Below are 22,084 nucleotides of genomic sequence, written 5' to 3' on the forward strand. Positions count from 1 at the left end.
ATGAAGAAACTGGTGGCTGCCTGGAGGTACATTAGGAAAAACCAAAGTTGTTGCTGTAAAATATCTGATTTTATACTTGTTTGTATACAGCCAATTGCTAAAACATAGAAACAGTAGTATGATTGAGAGGATAAGCACACAAAAGCACATGCTTAGGCATCGTTGTCCACAGAAAAGTAGCATCTAAGGGGATAACACCCCCAGGTATGAGAGGAGGAGGAGGGGGATGCAATGTGACGACTTGTTTAAGCCTACCTTAGCCTCTGGGACCAGCTGTGAGGTATCCGGTGACTCTCCTGCTGTTGGCTGACCTCTGACACGGACTCCCTCCCCCCACCCCACCCTTCCTGCTCCACAGCGATCGTCTGGCGTTGCTGCAGGTCAGGGCGATCCTGCAGCAGCTGGGGCTCGACAGCACCTGTGATGACAGTATTATCGTCAAGGAGGTGTGTGGCACGGTGTCCCGCCGCGCCGCTCAGATCTGCGGAGCCGGGATGGCTGCTGTGGTGGACAAGATCCGTGAGAACAGAGGACTGGACCACCTGGACATTACCGTGGGCGTGGACGGCACGCTCTACAAGCTGCACCCACAGTAAGACTTAACAGGAGACGGGTTTGTGGGGAAAGGGGTTCATTCATTCTTAAACACTACAGTACATATTGAATTTCATCGGAATGCAAAGGTTGAATCTTTTATTTTCTTTTAGAAATCATTTTCTGAATGGTCAGAAGAGTCAGAATTATTTACTGCTACCTCAATTACCTAATCAAGACCGTTTTTTAACAGTCCTGTACCCCGCCACCTGTGATCCCACTATAGTCTTTGCAAGTTATTTGCCACTTTTCATAGAAAAGAAGCCTTAGTACTGCATTTGGTCAAGCCCCTTTTCTCAAAAGCATCTAAGATCTTAGTTGCATTTCAAATTAAAGGGCTAGTAGAGGAATTTCTCATAAAGCAAGATTACAAAATTAGCTGGACAACTGCACCGAGTAACATCCAAAAGGAGATCTTTTAACTTGACTATCCAGACAGCATAATACTTCTTTATGAGGCCCTAAATGAACTTTCCTTGCTCCACCCTGCTGCTCATCCGAGCTGTAAAGCTTGAGTGAGAGCAACATTTTTCTCTCTTTTTAACTTATACTAATATCTTGCCGTTTCCTGTTTCTCTGTTCTCAAAACATTTCCCCAAAAGGACTACAGTTGAAAATTAGCCAGCTGGCTAAAGCCACCTACACATGATTTGCAGTAAAACCATGAGGTATGGCGCAGAGCAGAGAGGCTGCGCAGGTATACGTCATCATTGCTTCTGGAATTGGTTTGCGCCCATGGATGTATTATGGTTGCGCCTTGAAAGGTCAATGGCAACAATAATTTGAACTTTGAGAGCAGCGCTCTGCATCAATTCCGAGTGTGACGCCAAGGGTAGCACTCCGCCTAGTTCAGCATCACCGCTCTCCCCGTAGGAAAACAATTTAACAGCCTGCCCAGAGCAGTTTTACCGCAGATCATGTGTAGGCGGCTTAACACTGGCACATTTACAGAAATGTTGATTAATCTGCATTTTCCTCAAGTAAAAAACATATTTGATTCAAGTTGTGAACTGCCTCTTAACCACCGTTTCCTGTTGCTCTCCTCCCTCAGCTTTTCTCGGATCTTCCAGCAGACGGTCAAGGAACTCGCCCCAAAATGTGACGTCATCTTCCTGCTATCCGAGGATGGCAGCGGCAAGGGTGCCGCCCTCATCACTGCCGTGGGCTGCCGCCAGAGAGAGCTAGACGCGCAGCAGCAATGAGGTGCTCGGCCCTGTTTGTCCTGAAGAACTACCTGCTGCTCCACCCTGACCTTCACCCCCCCACCCCCCAACTCCAGCTCCCCTTGGCAGCCGTGACTCCACCTCTGCCCCACCTGGCCCCCCTCCCACAGCCAGAGAGTCATGCTGCATGAATAGGGAATTAATTAGCTAAGTATTCATTTGTACTGCACCGGATGGTTTATTATTTCCAGGTTTGTACATTTTCCTCAATAGCTTGTCAGTAATCTAATAAATCTAAACTCCTTAGGTGTGCAATATTTGTGTATTGCTAATTTTATTTTTATATGGAGGCAAATATATAATTGTATTTATAAAGCTGAGGCCACTTTGCATCCCAGAGGTCATTAACATTTTTCACCTTAGACACAAGAAAATCCTGGCACTTTTTATATGAGTTACAAACGCAGCATTTATATGTAACTTACTTCCTTAAATGAAGGACGTCCTCACTGAATGACGAAACTCATTTTTACAAGTTGAAGGAGCTGATGGGATTACATTTCATTGGAAATGTACCTTGTGCGATTTAATGTGATAGATACAATCGTTTGATTGTTTGACTGGTTCAGAAAAACAGTCTCGCTGAAAAGCGTTGAATGCAAGAGTCACGGCTGTTCAAACCATCCTCGTTCATGTGCTACATGCTCACACAACATGCTTTGCAACTTACCACTTTTTGTGTAGCTATCAATGTAACTCACATATTAAAGTAATCCAGCATCACCATACCATTTATTCCTCCGGAGCTGAGAGGGTAGTAAATTCCAAAAAGGCCCAAGATGAAGTGTTAGCGTATCCTGTTGCTATGTGTGAACTACTATACTTTTGGTGTTGTGATGAATCCCACTTCTACTCATTGTATGTGCAAAGAATAAATGTTTATCGGGCGGGAGTGGATCCTACGAGCGCTTTTGTGTATTTGTGGCTGAGTGTCAGTGAGTCTTACTGTAATGACCTGTAGCTTTCAACGTCCAAAGCTCTGTGGAGACTGCATGCCTTACATTAAGACAAAAGGAAAGTATTGGATAATTCTCTTTTTTTGTTTCATTTTTTTTTTTTTTTTTTACATCAATATAGATTTGTGATCAACACAGTGAAAAGTGAATTCATTAAATTATATTTTGTTGTGGAGTAAATCCTGGTGTCTTTTTTAAACTATCAAGCAGTAGCGGAGGCATGCACAAACTTGTTATACTTGTAATACTCACGGGCAGACACATGTTATTACAGACAACGTGAAGAGAAAATGTGCTTCAAATAAGGCTTATTTCAGGGGCCACACCTGTGTGGGTGTTCAGAGCCTTGAAGATAGAAATATTTATTGGCAATACAACCAGTTGTTTCTCAAGGAATTCCACATTGCATCTTCTAAAGAAAAGGAGGTCCTGTTTATTCGAAAGGACGCCATCAAGTGTTCTTTTCCCTCAATAGATTCTATTATTTCTATGAATCGGTATTAAGTCAATAACTGGTTAATATCATGGCTGCAAATCGCACCCATGATATTTGATACAACATTTTAGAGCTGCGTTCTAACGAATATTTTAATTGTCGATCAATCTGTTGATTATTTTCTCGATAAATCAATTAGTTGCTTGGTCTATAAAAATGTCAGAAAATGGTGAAAAGTGTTGATTGGTGTTTCCCAAAGCCCAAGATAACGTCCTCAAATGTCTTGTTTTCTCCACAACTCAAAGATATTCAGTTTACTGTCACAGAGGAGTGAAGAAACTAGAACAATATTCACATTTAAGAAGCTGGAAACCAAGATTTGACTTTTTACCCCATAAGAAAATGAAACCGTTGAAACAAATGTTTTAAATAGTAGACGATTAATTTAATATGTTGACAAATAATCAATTAATCTTTGCAAAATCTTCTGCAAAAGCAGAATTTTCATGCTGGGTTTTGGTGCGCTTTATCAGCTGCAGTTGATTTTTTTAAGACAAAGTACAAAAAAAAGGTTGTTTCTTCATTGCACTATTATTTGGACAATGGACAATTTGGAGTAAATAATTACCTATTTAATCTTTAGAGGTCTTAAAATGATCAAAACAAACAAACAAAATAACGTGCCGGACTCATGTGCTCATCATCTGGCAAAGGGGCTGTAACTGACTTGATTCTTAGTAGTTCACTCAGCATTTGCAGTATTGCATTGTACTCACTTCAAGTGATCGTCCTTGAAAGTACAAGCTGACCCTGGATCTCGCTGTGTGGAGCTCACCAGACCTGCTGCCACTGTCACCAAAGTTTATCCACCCGGAACAAGGCTACAGAACAGAGAGGATAACTCACTGCACAAATGCTCTTTTAGCCCTTAAATACACATTCACACATGCTGTGTGCACGCTGAACATCTGAACACCTGCCAAAATATCTGTCAACAATGATTTCATTATGGACTAGTTTGAATCTTAAATTGTTGCTATTGTACTTATCCAATACAATGCATTTATTATATTAATTCCCTCCTTTATGCTGATGCCATGAACAAACACCACCATGAGTACACATTACAATCAAATGTTTAGATTAGAGTTAAACAATAGGATATGGGTTTATGTGCATCATTCTTTTGTTACAGTGTTTCCTGCAGTGTGCGTGGGTGTGTAAAGGTGTTTTTTGCTGTCTGGTTGCTGTGTGTTTTAACGTGGGTTTGTGTGCAGGCATTTGTCCTACTTTTTAAAAAGGATGTGAGCCCGTATGTACCTTTATGTGAGAGAAGCATTGCGTGCACATTTGTGGATGGTTTATCTGGCGTGGAGCATGAGAAACTCCACATCCCCTTTTTTTTGTGCAGAGCTCTGTATGTACGCGCGGGTCTGTGAGTGTGTGTTTATGTGCATGTGTGTTTGTTTCCAGCGCTCACCAGGTTGGGTGCGTTATACTGGGGGGGTTCTTGCTGCATCCATCTGCCTGAAACTAAAAAGCCCCGAGCTGTCACTGCACATTCCAGGTATGTAGTCACAATAAAACAACATGCAATGACACGGGTCAACTACCTGGCTGTTACGTTAACGCGCTCTGTACAGAAAAAGGGTGGTAGCCCATTAGCTCGCATGCTAACTTAACTAGTTGTTTCTTGTACAATTTGCGCTAGCTAGCTAGTAACCGAGCTACGTTAGCATTGTATTAGGAGCGTGGGGGCGAGCTCCGATAGCTGCTTTTATGTTATGCTAGGCACGTTGCCAGTTACCTTTCGATATTTAACTATTCGCGTTCGTGTTTTAGTCGATGGCGACGCTCCGTTTGCATTTAGAAATCTGTACATTTCGTGCAGATTTCCGTGCTGGAGCTAAGCGGCTAATGTCAACAGCTAACGCTAGCTAACGTTAGCCTGTCACTGTTAACCTAGTCGCTTGTTGCTGGTGCTAACGTCGGCTGGTCAGTAACCTATTTACTGGAATTGGCAGTTAAATTTCATTAATGAGGTGTTTTAATTGTTGAGCTTCTACTACCTCACTGATGGTTCGTCTTTTTAGCATCACTAACAGCTAAAATGATCTTTTGGTTTTGCGTTACCGGCCACCCGCTGAGCAGAATAGCCAAATAAACTGACCAGAGGAGCTACTGGACTCGCGCACGGCACGTGCTGTCATTTGTCCAAAACAGGTGTTCCAGATGATGCACGCGACTTAATTGGTGGTTATTAGCTGCTTCTTAGTTGTCACCTTTAGCCACAGCCGTGTGACTTGGCTCGAAATGACACAAATAATTGTACAAAATGTATGCAACTGACGGTAACGATTGTTAGCAGTATCGAACAATATGTAGGGTATTTATAAATTCTAAAGTGTCCTAAAATGGTGACAAATACCCATCACGATGTTTCAGTTGGTCAATTAATTTTCAGTCATTCAAAGCAAAGAAAAGTATACTTTTTATTTTATATTTTTTTTATATATTTGACAAGCTAGATTAAGGGAATATTTGGTATTTTGGCTTCATAAATGACAAATAAATTAGTCAGCTATCAAGTTTGTTGTTGATTGATACATCAGTTCATTGACTGATTCATTTTAGCCTTTGATACAACTGCTTAGTGTTTGATCGCTGTCATTGTGATTCATTTCAACAGGGTTTTAAGAGAGACAGCGAGGCTGGTGGAAAACAACCTCCTGACGTCACTCACCAGAACAAAGGCAGCTCCTCTCGCACTTAAACCACAGCAGAGCCGCAAGCTTCCGTCAGACTCATGACTGTCTGAGGGGACGAGGACCCACCGTGGCCCATGCACTGTACCCGTTTCCCTCCCTGTCCTCCTTATCCCTCAAGCTGACGCAAAACCCCAGGCACCTACCCCCTCTTCCCCACCCCCACTCCCACCCCATCCCCAGCGACTCGCCGCCTCCCGCCATGGTGTCCGGCACGGAAACCGTGCACTACATCCACCTTCACAACTCCAGCCAGTCAGTGCTGGAAGCCCTGCGCACGCAGCGGCGCGAAGGCCTCTTCTGCGACGTGACCGTGCGGATCCACGACGCTTCGCTGCGCGCCCACGCCTGCGTCCTGGCGGCCGGCAGCCCCTTCTTCCAGGACAAGCTGCTGCTGGGTCACTCTGAGATCTCGGTGCCGCCGCTGGTGCCCGCCGAAACCGTGAAGCAGCTCGTGGACTTCATGTACAGCGGCTCGCTGGTGGTGCTCCAGTCGCAGGCCCTGTGCATCCTCACCGCCGCCAGCATCTTGCAAATCAAGACGGTCATCGACGAGTGCACCCAGATCATCTCTCAGAGGAAGGCGGCGGCCACGGCGGCGGCGGCAGCGGCGGCGGCGGCGGCAGCAGCAGCAGCAGGAGGAGGAGGTGGAATAGGAGGAGGAGGTGGAATAGGAGGAGGAGGGATGCTCGGAGGAGTTCACCCCAAACAAGAAGAGCGTGGCGGGGGCAAAGGGAGAGAGAGTGGTGGTGGCGGGAGCTGTTCGGTTGGCGCAGGCGGAGGTTACGCAAACTTCCCCAACTTCATGGCGGAATGCGCGGCCACTAACATGGGCGGGGGGTTGGGAGGTGCCAGCGTCGGCGAGAGCGGCCCAGGCCCGATGGAGCAGTCTAGCGCGGGGACTATGATGGCACTGGGCGACATGGGCCCCGGCTCCATGTGCGGCGGCGAAGGACTGGGCTCCGGGGCCGCCGCCGCCATCCTCATGAAGCAGAGCCCCAGCTGCACTCAGGACGTCAGGTACAAGCTCCGAGACCTGTTGGCGCAGACGGCCAACGGAGCCAGCACTAGTAGCACAGGGAACCTCTCGGCGGGCTGCAGCTCCGGCGTGGGCAGCGTGGACAGCATCGGCAGGGACAGCCTCCGCGGCAACACGACGGACCTCTCCGACGACCTGGTGGGGATGGACCGATACAGCGAGGAGGAGGACTTGGACGGGAGGGAGCGCGGAAGAGACGGAGACAGAGACAGGGGGGCGGGCCACAGTCGCAAGCAGAGGCAGCCGCTGAGGCTCCAGGTAGGGGGATAAGGGGAAGGGTTGCCATGGTTACAGCTTTAAGGCATGCAGAGCTGCAACGGTTTGCTTTTCTGTTCCTTTTTCTGCTTTTTCCCTCTTCTCGCACTGCACTGCATTGGCGTATATATATATATATATATATATCGCTGAGATGTTTCTGCACATTGCACGATTGAAGAAGAGCTCTCGTCTCAACTTCAGCAGTAATTGCCTTGTTGATGTCCTATGGACTTCTGCATATTTACTGTAGGTCATTAAACTTATTAGTACCTGCTTGGAAGGGCTGTGGCCAGGTCAATTTGCTTTTTTTTTTGCTTGCTCACTGTTGTAAATGTAATTTCTTTACTGCTTTAAATTGGAACTGATCTTATTCTCTCTAGGTGCTGGGAGGAGAAGGAGTGGTGGTGAAAGATGAAGGGGTTCAGGACCCGGATGGGACCGTCTATGCCTTGGAGGACGGGAGCCGAGACGGACAGCAGGAGGGCTCCCAGGAATCCATGGCAGGCTTTGGACAGGTGGGTGTAGCTCACAGCTGACCTGCGGCTATAGCAGCCAATGAAAAAAGACCTACTGATGATAAACGAAAGAAAATGATAAAATGTAAGACTTTTTATTAATGATGTCAAGCTTACTTTTACTAAACATTTAAATAATTTATCGACAAGGACACCATTCAGAGCTAAAAACGTAATGCAGATTGTGCCTTGTTTTCAAGGGAATACTTTGGTTAAAAATGTGCTTCGGAACTGAAACTTTTAGAATTACCTCCGTTGTGGGAATTTTATTCCCAGCATTTCTGTCACACGTCCTGAAGTAAGTAGAGTTGGGAAAAAAAAACCATGATGGGGCGGATTTATGCCGCAGCCTGCTATACCCAGCAGAGTACACAAGGAACATCTGCCACACAGTCAAAAGGATTCAGCTTTGCCTGTCAGTTTTCTCAAAAGTGCTGCAGAGTAAGTGAAGATCGGAAATGGAATAATCCACCCAATTTAGGAGGTTCAGTTTTTCATGCAAAGCACAGCATGTGATCGTCAATTTACCCCAGCACTGCTTGAAATAATCTGATCTTCTGTCTATGAGCAGTTTTTCAGTTGTGCTCTTTAGTTCACACGACAGGACGTGAAGCGTTTTTTTTACCTGCATATCTCCGTACCGACTGTTTCAAACCCAATTTATTATAGAACGTTGCATTTGCCCTTCGCTGCTTGAAGTGTAAGAAGAAAACCAGAAACCATGATACAGTCTATGGTCTATAAGTAACCATCTGTAATCAGATGTCGTCATCCTGATAAGCTGTCAAGCTACAGGACACATGGTGATAGCAGGTGGAAATGTTGCAAATTCATATTCAGAACCTCTTTGTTACCATATTTGATTTACAGCATTGTATTAGTATGAAGTGTCTTGATTTTATAGGCATTTAATTCAGTCAGTTAACCAAAAACAGACATTTTGCTCTGTTTTTTGAGAGTGGCTTTTCCAATAAATTTTCAGAAAATATACCAAATAATAATGCATATCAAATTGCATATACCATAGGGCTGCACAATATGAGGAAACTATGCCATATGCGATCATGTTGTTGAATATCACGATAACGATATTACTTGCAATATACAGTATAAACAGATATTAAAGTGTGCTCAGTTCTGACTTTCTGTTGCTTTTAGTATCCTTCTAAAATACAACAAATTGCTTGTTGAATTTAAAACAAATAAAAGGAAATAATTTCTAACATTCTTTTATTGAACACATTGAAGATTGAATTGAACATAAAAGGCACTGCTTTTTTTACTGATATTTTCTTTCAACTAACACAAAAAATCTCGTAGTGTCTATCGCGATATGTTCCAGCCTTTTGCGATATGTATATTACCCTAGTTGATATTGCGATGGCGATATAAAAACAATATATTGCGCAGCCCTAATGTACATAAATGAGATTTCAATCCATATTGCCTTCTGCTATGTGTCTTGTTAAACTCCCATCAGCCTGACAAACAAAAAGTTTGACTGTTGGGATTTCCTGCTTCCTTCAGGATTTCTACGACGAGCAGGGGGTGTTTTCGGAGAGCTTCTGGCCCCAGAGTGAGCCTCCGCAGGCCATGGCTTTCAACCCCAGAGGAAGGGTCAACAAGCCTCTGACTCCGCCTCCAACCACGCAGTCCATCAACAACCAGGTCCGTGTGCTCAGTGGCTCATGTCATACGCCGTGATTACATTGAAGCTGTACGGCAATTACAAAAATGTTTTCTCCAAACTGGGTATAGAGTTCAAAGGCTGGCAGAGCGATGACAAAGTATGTGCCAGAGGCACAGTTACAGTTAAGAATGTGTTACAGTTGGAAAACAAACGGACACCACAAGCCTATGTGCTCTGCTAGTTCCTCGCTGTAAACTATTAACTAAGTGCTGAAACTTAAAAGTTAGTTGATTTGATTGATTAAGAACTGTCTTTTAACCAACAATTGAATCAAAATCTAAGTACACTCAACGATCTATTGGGCTCAGAAATCTATGAAATTGTGATTTATTTATTGAGTGATTGAATATGGAGAATTAATAGAGCTTCTTAAAGTGCCCATATTATGAAAAAATCACTTTGACTGGGATTTGGGGTGTTATTTTGTGTCTCTGGTGCTTCCACACGCATACAAACTTTGAAAAAAATCCATCCATGCTGTTTTGAGCGATACAGTTTCTGCATGTGTCCTGCCTTCAGTCTCCAGGTGAGCTGGTCAAAATCTGCACGGCTTTCTACATCACTAGGCGAAATGAGCTGGCTAACCGCAACCGTTAACATGCTAGCGCTAGCATGCTACCTCGTTCTCGATGGCAAAGCACTGCTACAACACACACAAGTTCACCATAATCTACAAAAGAAATACTGTCATGTGCGCCCTCGTTTAGAAGAAGTCTCCCAGCTAATCCTGCCTTGTAACTGACCGAAGTTGGAGAAACAGCCTTTCTTTTACTGTCTGTGGAGCTAGCTGACATGATCTACATCTGAGCTACTGCGCATGTGTGAGATAGTACAGAAGAAAAGAGGTCTCACTCTGTAGCTAAAACAGAGACCTGAACACAAGGTGAAAAGAGGAGCTACAGCAGTGAGAGAGAGCTGTGCAGTACAACAAAAATATGGTGTTTTTTTGAAAACCATGTAAACCTATTCTGGTACAACCTTTTAAAATACAATTATGAACTTGAAAATGAGCATAATATGGGCGATTTAAAGATGCAGAGTTCATAAGATACATTAATTAGAAAATAGATCACTTTATTATCACACATATGGTGGAGGAACAAAACAACTCCTGATATAATCTGAGATGCTTTTAATTTCATTCCCAGCAAAGAAAAATATATCTCTTAAAAAATCTTTACAAGAGTTGGAAGGTAAATTGTCTAGATTATAAAACCATTTATGAATTCTTACTTAAAAAAAAAAATCATAATTTTATTTAAATTATTAAAACCGTTAGCTTGTAGCGTTAGAATGCTAATGCTAACGCTAGCATGCTACCTCGTTGTCAATAGCAAAGCACTGCTACAACACACACAAATTCACCATAATCTACAAAAGTACTACTTACATGTGCACCCTCGTTTAGAAGTCTCACAGCTAATCCTGCCTTGTAACTGACCGAAGTTGAAGAAACAGGCTTTCTTTTACTGTCTTTGGAGCTAGCTAGGTGACATGATCTACATCTGAGCTACTGCGCATGTGCAGTGCAATCAAAGATGGTACAGAAGAAGAAAAGAGGTCTCACTCTGTAGCTAAAACAGAAACCAGGTGAAAAGAGGATCTGCAGCAGTGAGAGAGAGCTGTGCAGTACAACAAAAATATGGTGTTTTTTTGAAAATTAAACCATGTAAACCTATTCTGGTACAATGTTAAAATACAATTATGAACCTGAAAATGTGCATAATATGGGCGCTTTAATAACAAATAAGCACTTAGCAGCTTTCACAAAATGAATTCAAGCCAAACCAACAATAATTGTGAAAGATAAGGGTTCAAGTGTGTTAATCTAGAATAATACATAAATCAACAACACTTTTAAATCTTTCTATAAAGATGATTTACATGTCCCACTACAAACCTTCTTTTTTTTGGGACACAATAAAACTGAAAAAAATTGTTAAAATCAGCAATATCTGAGGTTGAAATATTACAAACAACTAAAACATTTGCACTCAAAAAAAGCTCCAGGTATGGATGGGTTTCTGTACCTTTTTAAGGGTGTTGGGATGCCAATAGGTTGACCATGAATGAATGAATGAATGAATAAAAAAAGTGATATGACTGGCATTCCCAACATGTAAAAGACAAGGACACGGTAATTAAATTCAAAAGCTGAATGCTTTCTAAGAGACGGTCCATTTAGCCGAGACAGCTGCTGTATTTCTTCTAGTTTTTGCAATGCTCAAGTGATTGACAGGAAAACAGAATTGAACAAAATGCAGCACTTAAGTAAAAGAAAAATCACTCAAACAGTCAAACTGTGAAACAAAGACAACATAAAACCAAGCGAAGCCACAGTTTTAGTTTGATGGATATTTTTTTCCAGGCCCTTGCCTCCACAGTTTGACAGATGTGTTGACTTTGAAAATGCAAATGCAAAAGGAGAGTTTGCATTTGAAGTTTTGTAGAAGAGACACGTGACTATGTGGAAAGGTAGATGTAAACAGAGCCGCTGCCATTAAAGATAATCTGATTAGAATTTTATATATATATATATATATATATATATATACACACACACTTCTTTTTGAAACTGTGTTTTTGATTTTAAATGACAGGGACAAGAAAAACCCTTCAAATCTAGTTTACAAATTATATATACAGTGTATAATTATGGTTATTAGTGTACTTTTCATAGGTCTACATAGATGACATATTGTGTTTTGTAAGAGATGAAAAACACGTGTAGACTAATTAAAATAAATTAGAAACTAGAGCCGGGACTTTAACGCGTTAATTAACTTGAAAGTATTGTGTTTTACTTAAAAAAACATAGTTTACAGAAGGTCTACCTACCTATAGGCTACCTGAATTTCTGAAATATACTATATTTCTAAATATGCTATTGCTACACTTAATGGCAAAAATTGCACTGGTCTGCTGGACTTGGTTGAACAAAAATAAACAATATTGTGTTGCTTAAGCTTATGTATTCAGTCAGTTTTCAATGGTATACTAAAAATCCATGTGAAAAAAATTACTTCTCACTGTTCTCAGGTCAAATATTTATGTAATTAAAATGCGATTAATTTCGATTAATTAATTACAAAGCCTGTAATTAATTAGATTAATTTTTTTAATCGAGTCCCGGCCCTATTAGAAACTATAAAAAGAAATGAGAAACCCAGGTAAGAGACATGACAACAACGAGACATTTGAAAGCTAATAAAGATACGTGAATACTGCGTCGAGGAGTAAACCTCCACATATGTGCGCCTGCTCTACCAACTGAGCTAACCCAGCCACTTGCATCAGACTTTCAAGTTATGTCATAATTACTAGGGATGTGGAAAAGAAATGCAATGCAAAAGACATGTTCAGTGACTATCATTTTCATTAAATATCTTCATTGATTTTCAATTTCCCCCAAAAAACAATAAACACAACAAAGGGCAAAACAGCACAGCGCAAAAAAATCATATCCCTAAGATTATCCCTCATATCTGTAGATATATAAACAAAAATAAAAACAAAGAAGGGAATATACAAACCTGTATACAGTTCATTAGTTCAGCAGATTATCACTTTTATTCTAGTAATGCAAAGAGATTTTATCCGACTTTGTTTTCGTCCTCAGCTTCTCTTCCAGTACCCAGTGAGCCAGTCGCAGCCAGCTCCGTTCTACGTGGGCGGGCCCATGGGTGGGATCGACAGCATGGCGGGGACTGAGCCTCAGCAGGCCCCGCCTCCTGCGCCGATGACCCCGGCCCCGCCTCCCTCCACATCCTCCTGCTCTGCAGGCCCCTCCCCTTCCTCCCAGGGATCTGAGACCTCGTTTGACTGCACGCACTGTGGCAAATCTTTACGTTCCAGGAAGAACTACAGCAAGCACATGTTCATCCACTCCGGTAAGATGCATCCCCTTCTCCTCCACCTTCTTATTTCTTTCTTTGATTTCTTTCCTAATAATATCTTTTTATATAAACAATGAATCAAATGACGTGGAAAACATGTCCGTTAGGTTTCACCATTCATTTGAGTCAGCCCAGTGTCCTTTAGAGAGACTCTCTTTCAATGGCTCCTGAGCCGTAAGGAACGTACAGCCCGGTCTTACAAAAAATGTTACAGGCGGTCACAAGGGTAAGACTTTGGTTTTAAATTTTCCGATTATTGACTTTTCTGCATCGAGACATAATCTTTCAAGAGAGAGTCGCGAAGCATCTAAGAATAGTTTTTTTTACCCGAGCCCTATCCTTTGCAGTGACAAAAATAGACATTCTCATAGAGAAGTATCACCAACTCTGCCTTTCTGTCCCTTTTTATGTCATTGTTTGGGTTTTACGGCACATCTACTCTCTGTTTTTGAATCAAAGTCGTTCTTATCAAACCCTGTTAATGGGACAGCGGCAAAAGGCAGACGGACACAGTTAGCTGATGAAGAAACTGAAATATCTAGCAGCTAAATATTATTTTCAGGTGGTGGAGACCAAACATGAGCTTAAAGGGGGAGTGAATATTAGACACTCATCAGGTGGACACAATGTGGACTCGAAATTAATAAGAACATTTTTCCGTGTCTGCTTTATGTGCAAATTTGTAGGCAACTGTTTGGTATCATGTTAGCCACAACAACTCCAGGTGATGACTCCTCTAGCTATTGTGTATATATTTATACCAAATAAGTGTTGGTCAGCCTGGGTTGACTCAATAACGTGATTTTCCCTTCTGCAACTGGACTGATTGTTAATCAGAATCAAGTGTGTTAATGCAGACACACATTTAAAATATGCAGGGCGGTTGTCCACAGCACAATGACTGATTAAATACATGTTTGATCATCTTGCGCTGCTCAAACTCCAAACCATTGAGGCCATAGGCAGTTTCTGATCTCAGGGAGCTATTATCTAGGGATGCACCAAAATGAAAATTCTTGGCCGAAACCGAAAACCGAAAAAGAGGAGACCGAAAACCAAAAACCGACGCACTGAAAGAAATTATGCCAATTATTAGTACCATTGCATTTATGGCTATGACTGTGTACTAACTTTACTAAAATCAAGGCATTGTAATTGTATAAATTAATATTAAAGTTTAATTAAAAAAATGTCTAGCAGAAATATGGCTACAATCTGATAGTCATACAGTATATAGTAGCCTAAGAACAGAATAGCTTACCTATTATTATTATTATTATTATTATTATTATTATTATTATTATTATTATTATTTGAGGCACTTTCTTGCAGGATTTCACTGAACATATCAGACAACGAGGGTGCATGCCCCTCATCTGGTGCAGAGAGACAAGTCTTTTTTTTTTCTGTGTTCTGATCTCCTCCTGCGCTGGGCGCTGCGCTGGGCGCTGCTCCGTGCGCGCTCCGTCTCCACGCGGGTTCTCCGCGTCCATTGCGGCCTGGATAATTTCTCGTGCGCCCTGCTTTATTTCCGCATCCAAGTGATGGTCTTTATAACGCGGATCAAGCACAGTCGCGATGAAGTGCAGAGGATCCAAATAGATCTCACTGAAACGTGTGCTGACAGACTCTAAGAGCGTACTTTTCATTGTTTTTACTCCGTGGTCCGTCTCAACCTCTTTGCTTAGGAGACGCTTTGCAGGTGGAACGGGTACTGACACACGTGCAGGTCGCGGTTTCTGTTTGCGTCATCACAACATTTTCGGCCGTATTGTTTCGGTGATAAAAGTATTTCGGCCGAAAACCGAAAATGCCCTTTTGGGTGCATCCCTACTATTATCTGGGTGATGTCACAAGTGGCATCGCAACGCGTAGTAGATAAGGAGCAGGCTTGCGTAAAAATGCTGAATTTTAAGCTTCTGTAAAAAAAAATGATTTCTTTTTAGAAAATTCTGAGAATTTGTGTAGTTGGTTAAGACAGCATAGAGAGGCCTGTCATTTATTTTCACAAGGATCAATAAATGCTAAACTGATGTTTAAAGATGCTCTATTTTGTATTGACTGCAATGCATTGATGAGGACACAATTTAAAAAAAAAAAAAAAAAAAAAAAGAAAATAATTCACTTTTTGAGAAAGTTCTGAAATTTTGCACACAAAATCTACAGTGATCTTCAGATGATGTGAATTTTTTCCATGACCATCAAAGATTTACTGTAGTTTGGAAGACATTGCAGTATTTGTTTACACGCTTTAAACGTTTTAATGCACTGTGGGCTCAATTTTTGATATATCAAAGATCTGAATGGAAAGTTTGTGGAGGACAGTCTGGAGATGAAGTTGCCCAAATTTGGTGTCAATTGAAGCTAAAATGTGGGAGTAGATAGGTTTAAGAAGTTTAGCATTTTTTGCAAAAAGTAGAGTGATGGCATTCAAAATTGACACAAGGTAAAAGCAGATTCCAGTTACTGCTCTATTGGGGCTAAAGTTTGGCGTAAATTGCGACGTTGTAGCATGCGCAACTGATTTGTTTTGACTTTTTAAAGGCTGTTGTAGCGCCACCACCAGGACAATTAGCACACAAATCGCACTGATTGCATTTGGCATAGGACTGGACTTGTGTGCAAAGTTTGGTGAGTTTCCATGCATGGGAACATGGATTTCTTAGGAAGAAGAAGAATAAAAATACAGGCTTCGCTGCTCGGCCCCTAATGATATATCAAGTGTGTGCGTGTCTGTCAGCTTGTTGTGGAGTTTGTCTGTCCCAAAGTGGCCAAAAATAAACTCATCACTGCTGCTTTAATTCTCACATCATCTGTCAGCAGCTTTGAACCTTGAGCTTCTGAATAGGTAGAGGCCCACATCTCAGGATGCTGCATAGCTTCATATATCAATCATCCAGTGTCATTCATTATTTATAATATGGAGGGTCCTCTCTAGGGTTTAATATTTTTCCCGAAAATGAGATGAATCAGATCCCGGGAAATAGACAGCCCATATTCCTGGAATCCCGGGAAATGGCTGTGTTTTTTTGGTTTGTTTCGATATCATTCAAATATGCATTCCCGGAATCCCAAACTGAAATGTTTTTTTTTTACCGTATTTGTGTCTTTTTTTAGGACTAAAGAACACAGTTTATGTCCATTATCAACACAGTTTGCAATGATCAATTCTGCTGCGTGATCAAGTGAGCTGCGTGCTGCAGCGTGACATCTGCTGCAGCACTAATTATGAAATGCCAGGTGGAATGTCTGGGACTTGTCTTCTGAAAATCTAGGAAACCCTTATATAATCAATGTTTTATAGAAATCTATTATAAAAACTAACGAAATATGGTTAAGTAAACCATTGAAGGATTCCTAAACCATTACGTTATCAAAATCCATTCTGTGGCTGTTGAGGATGAGTAAACTGCTGTAAACGGGAATAATCACTCGAAGTTAACCAAATATTTCTTTATTAGGGCAGGGCCAAACAAAATTAAAGAAAATTATCCTCAGAAATGTACAATTGTGTGCAGTGTGCACTGCAAAAAGACAGGCCTATCTTTAATGAATGAATGTATTGAGCCTGTGTAATGATTTAGGGAGTCTGTATTACCGTAGATACCGTCGCCTGCATCAATGTTACCGTATGAGAACAGTGGACATGCACTCCTTGCCTTTTTTTATTTTATTTTATTTCCCGTTACCCGTCATAACCTTTCCCGGAAACGGGAAATGGTTTTGATCAGATTTCCCGGGAATCCCGTTTCCCGCGATTAAACCCTAGTCCTCTCTGAATACATCTACCTGAATAATAAGCAAAACCTGTAATAAAACTTCTTATAACAGTTGATCAATATTTACTTTCTAATTTTAATTCAAAAGCAGGGGATTGCGTCCCCTGTCTTACATCACTGTATTTATCTGAATTTCTGTGACGGTCTGTCAGAGGAGGCAAAATGTGTAGATATTGGATAAATATAGTGCCAGCATCAATGAAAAACATTGGAGTTCAAGTTCTGCTTTGCTCTTTGGCATTATGGCCATGGTATTTGACACATGTGGACAAGATTAGATATGTAAATAGTAAATTTGATGTTAAATGCAATGAACTGTGTTCCATTGATAAAGTATTTAGTAGTTTTCAGGTACAATTTGGTTAGAATAATTTATAATTGATTCAATTCATGTAATTTACCCTCCACTTTAGGGTTGGGCATCGAGAACCGATTCCTAATCGGAATCGTTTCTTTATTGGAATCGTTTGGAGGATTTGGTTTCAAATCCGATCATCACTTTCCAATTTAACATGCGCAAGTTTGGGTTTCCGTAGCAGCCAGGTGCTTGTTGTGTTGCAGCCTTGGAGCACAGTAAGCTGTGCTCTAGTGTGGCTCTATTTTACGTTGAAAAAGCCCCGTCAAACTGCAACCCACCTTTTGAATCAAAATAAAACGTTCCTCTTATTTGTGAAATAAGCATGTGACCCGTTTCAACTCCACCCCTCAAAGAATCGGAATCGAGAATCAATAAGAACCGGAATTGAAAGGAAGAAACGGAATTGGAATCAGAATCGTTAAAATCCAAACAATGCCCAACCCTACTCCACTTGAACAAAAGAAAAACAGCGAAATGATTCAGATGGACTGACACAAGGTTTTGTGTGTCTGGGTATATACTGTATGACTGACTGTCTGTCTGTGCATACCTGTGCCTCCAGGTCAGAAACCTCATCAGTGCTCCATCTGCTGGCGCTCCTTCTCCCTGCGTGACTACCTCCTCAAACACATGGTGGTGCACACCGGCGTCAGGGCTTTCCAGTGCTCCATGTGCGGCAAGCGCTTCACCCAGAAAAGCTCGCTCAACGTGCACATGCGCACCCACCGTGCCGAGCGCACCTTCCAGTGCAACGTGTGCCACCGGGCCTTCACCCACCGCACCTTGCTGGAGCGCCACGCCCTGCAGCACGCTCACCACGCGCCCCAGGGCCAGGGCCAAGGCCAGGGGCGTGGAGCCGACATGACCTCACCTACCAAGCACAATCCTCCGGCTCTGGGAGGGCCCTCAGGTATGGCTGGCGCGGCTGGCATGGTCGGCGGCATGGCCAACATGCCCAGCCATGGAGCTTCCTCCACCTAGAGAGAGAGCGAGAGGGAGGGGGAGACACGTGGGGGGAGGTCAGTGAGCCCATTCCTTGAACCAACACTTATTTGGTCCTAACAGCCTTGTTGATCTTTTGTTCTGGTGGGAACAGCGCTGACAGGTTCCCATTGTTTTAGCTTATCGACACCATCAATCAGGGTTCCTACACAGGGTTGGAAAGGCGTTTTGAAGTTTAAAAATGATTGGAATTGCCCAAGAATCCTGGAAAAGTTTGTAAAAAAAAAATATATATATATATAGTTTTTCCCTCCCCCAGAAATCCGTCTTAGGTAGTTGTAGTCTTGCTGTCATTTCCTGTGTTGTGACATTTGTTGCTGTGACGACTGTAGAGCGACATTGCCACACACTTTGTTGAACAGCCATCCAGAATCCAGTCAAACCGTTACTGTTTTGGTAGAAGCGAGTCTTAACCGTTGAAACCGAGAATGTGTAGGAACCCTGTTTCAAAGACGCCAGAGAGTCACCAAAGAGGTTAGGAATGCAGAGCGGGTTTGGGAGTAGCTGAGGGCGAGGGGAGTCGTAGGGTTTCTATGTGGAGGTGATGGTGGGTTGGGCATTGGGGTAATATGGACATGCAAGTTAGGGGAAATACGGGGAAAGAAGGGCTAGTGGGGAGGGGCGTTGCAGGTTTTTTTTTTTTTTTTTTACCCTCAATTCATTTAATTCAAGTTGAAAATTGGAGTTCATTCAGTCCTGTTCACAGCTTTAAGTGCATGAAATCGAATTTTTGAAGCACTTTGTTTATCCCGAGATCTCAGCAAAGTGGCTGAGGAAACGGTATTAACCGAAAAAATCCAGTAGCGCGTATTATCGAAACTTTTCCAGTCAAACGATACCTGCATTTGATCATTTTCGTAGCTACATCTAGAAAAAATAAAATGATATGTGTATGGTTTTGCTCGCAGCCAATCGCCGCAAGCATTCTTTCAACTTGATGTCATGACTTTGTGTAAACATACACGCCACTTTCCACTTAAAGCCAAGTGGCGTGTTATCTGTATGCATTTTGAGCTATCCGCATGTATGTCTAGGTCTACAGCGGACGGCAGTCTGAAACATCTCAGCGTAAACATACATCTTATTCGCGAGGCTACGTTTGGGTTTAGGAACGTCCCACGCGGGTTGGGTTTAGGAAAAGAAGAACTGGTTGTGTCCAACTACGTGGATTTTCGCCCTTTCATACTACTCGCTATGGCGTCAATTCACACGCAACCGCAAGGTAATGTAAGCCAAACGGCCTTGATAAGCACGCAAAAAAACGACTATGCGTCTTGATAACACGCCAATAACGGCATACGAGTTGGCGTGTCATACATACGCCACCTCATGAGATTAGTCTGATTCTTTGATTGAATGCGATTTGTGATTGGCCCACTACACCAGCAGCTACTGCCCATACAGTCTGTGGTGTGGGGAAGCCAAGCGCGGTGTATTTGACGGAGCTGGCAGTTCAGCGTGCCGACATGCCACCAAAACGTCCGATATTACGGCTACACGCGAGAAAGATTATTTCAAATGAAGTACTGTATCGGTATCACTTTAAGAGTACTGGTATGGGCACTGGTATCGTCATTTTTTTAAATGATACCCAGCCCTACATAAGAGGCATTTGCTAGAGTTGAAAGTGTTTCAACTTGAACAAATATGCACATATCCCAAAGCTGTTTTACTCCACTCCATGAAAGTAGATAAAAGAAAGATGAAAGAAAATAAAAGACAGAACTTGAGGTCAGAATTTTGAGTATGAATTTGTGTCAGCTGTAGTCAAATGTGTGTTTCCTGTCTGTCTGTGGCTAAAAACACACTTTCAAATTCTCTTAAAAAAGGAAAATTTGCTTCCCATTCAGTTTAAACAAACCCATAGTTTTACAAGTTTTCCCATTTTTGAATATATAAAAAAAGAAGCACGTCCTGAATTAACTGAATTGAATGTGAATGAAGTCCGGAGCTATTCATGGGCAAACCAGGGTGACAAACAAGGTTGTTGGTGAATAATTCGATGAAGAAGGAAAGTAGTCCGAGCAGAGTGAGACTACAGCAGGGAGGAGAGGGAGGGAGGGACGGGGGAGGGGGGAGGAAGGGGGGGGGGGCGGCGGAGGCGGCGAGATGCACAGCAGCATGAATGAAATTCCCCATCATCCATCAGACAGCTTTGTAACATTTTCCACAGGCGCCACTGGTCGGCCCCAGGATCATATACCTCGAACCAGGACGAGCCCCCGGCGGCTCGGAGGGACACTATTTTCTCTTTTGAAATGTTTGGGAAACATTTCAGCATGTTTTACACACATATATACACACACACACACACACACACACCTACAATTACCTCGGTGGTCCAAAGACAGGCATTATGCTTCACATCTTTAAAGCTACATCAAGCGAAGAAACAGTGAAAACTAAAGCTACGATAGATCTGTTTTTTTTTTTTAAACTTACTAAATTACTTCTATGTAAAATTCCTATACATCGCTATGACGCTCAGTTTGTTATTTGTTGCTCATGTGATTCTTTGATGCAGAAATAAGGCAGAACATTTAAAAAAAAACAAAAAAAAACTTTTAAAGTGAAAGAGCCATTCGGAGGAAGTTAAACGTTGAATAACTATGACAAATCAATGATTTTTATCAGGATTTTTAATGAGTGTTTGTCTTTTGGGGCTCTGCTTAATAATAAATGGGGAAGTGTTTGTTGCTTAAAAAAAACTAAAAAACGATAAGAGCTTTTCTCGCAGCACTATAAAAAAACAACTTTTTAACGTTTTAGTAAAACTAAATTAATCATGAAAATGTACAATCACCCCTACAAGTTTTGACAAAGTCAAACTCGTGATAATGTGAATTATCACCATAATATTTATTACAATTTGATCTCTATGCACAATTAAGTTTGCACATCATATTACTTAGACCCAGATGTTGTTGTCCCCTAAAGTATTTGGCCTAAGATTGTTTTTCTTTTGTTTCCCTTTTTTTTTTCACCTAAAAGGTGATCTTAAAAAGACATTGCGTGTCCCTGCTTTTTGCTCATTTTCCTTCATGTTTGTCAGTCGGCGTATTATATGATATTCAGTAGTTTACTTAAGCTTTGTAAGAGCCTTCTAATTGACATGATTTCATAAGTGGACCTCACTTTAACAAGTGAGAAATCTTTTTTTTTGAGCTTGAGAACTTTGCGAAGGGATGAGATAATTTGACTTAAATATCACTTTTAATCGAAACGTATTTTCATTTAAATGAGTGGATCCGGCGAAGACGCAGGTTGAAATCCTTTCCGTCTGGACTTCACTATAAATATTGACATTCAATGTCCCATTTAAATGTGGAAAAAAAAAAGAAAAAAACTGCTTATTTACACGGAGCGGGCCTGGCAGCGTGAGTTCATTGGCCTCTGAACATTGCAAATTAATTTGCAGACTCAGAAGTTAAGTTTCGTCTGCACTGTGGATGAACTGAATTTAAATAAGAGTTTAAGAGAAGCTGGACTAAAAGTCCTCCAACTCACTGTTGGTTATAAGCTATATATGAAATTTAACGCCAAACATTTGGTGCTTTTTTTTTGGGGTGGGGG

General features: G+C 41.9%; 2 protein-coding genes and 1 long non-coding RNA gene across 7 annotated transcripts in view; 2 read left to right on the forward strand and 1 right to left on the reverse strand.

Moving 5' to 3' along the window:
- The window catches only part of LOC114548334 (hexokinase-1), a 23,331-nt gene extending 20,612 nt beyond the window's left edge, over positions 1-2,719 (forward strand). For both annotated transcript variants that reach the window (XM_028568222.1, XM_028568229.1), the window contains 2 exons: positions 359-592; positions 1,646-2,719. In XM_028568222.1, coding sequence (XP_028424023.1) covers positions 359-592; positions 1,646-1,796 — 385 coding nt within the window. In that variant the 3' untranslated portion in view covers positions 1,797-2,719. The remainder of the gene's footprint in view (positions 1-358; positions 593-1,645) is intronic.
- LOC114548831 (uncharacterized) lies at positions 330-5,395 on the reverse strand. Its single transcript, XR_003691428.1, has 4 exons — positions 5,279-5,395; positions 4,690-4,742; positions 3,986-4,090; positions 330-418 (listed from the first exon to the last, which is right to left on the reverse strand). It is a non-coding gene; the product is annotated as an uncharacterized LOC114548831 (long non-coding RNA).
- zbtb45 (zinc finger and BTB domain containing 45) lies at positions 4,552-20,555 on the forward strand. 4 transcript variants are annotated; one of them, XM_028568289.1, is made up of 6 exons: positions 4,552-4,776; positions 5,899-7,271; positions 7,652-7,786; positions 9,314-9,454; positions 13,096-13,366; positions 18,072-20,555. In XM_028568289.1, exons 2-6 carry the CDS (start codon positions 6,177-6,179, stop codon positions 18,488-18,490), a joined length of 2,061 nt encoding a protein of 686 aa, XP_028424090.1. In that variant the 5' UTR covers positions 4,552-4,776; positions 5,899-6,176; the 3' UTR covers positions 18,491-20,555. The 4 variants fall into 4 exon arrangements, with proteins under 4 accessions (XP_028424090.1, XP_028424109.1, XP_028424099.1 ...); XM_028568308.1 differs by lacking the exon at positions 4,552-4,776 and adding an exon at positions 5,138-5,288; XM_028568298.1 differs by lacking the exon at positions 4,552-4,776 and adding an exon at positions 5,371-5,462.
- The last annotated feature ends 1,529 nt before the right edge of the window (positions 20,556-22,084 follow it).

This window comes from Perca flavescens, chromosome 2, assembly GCF_004354835.1.
Source record: "Perca flavescens isolate YP-PL-M2 chromosome 2, PFLA_1.0, whole genome shotgun sequence".
In the NCBI taxonomy this organism is placed as follows: Eukaryota; Metazoa; Chordata; class Actinopteri; order Perciformes; family Percidae; genus Perca; species Perca flavescens.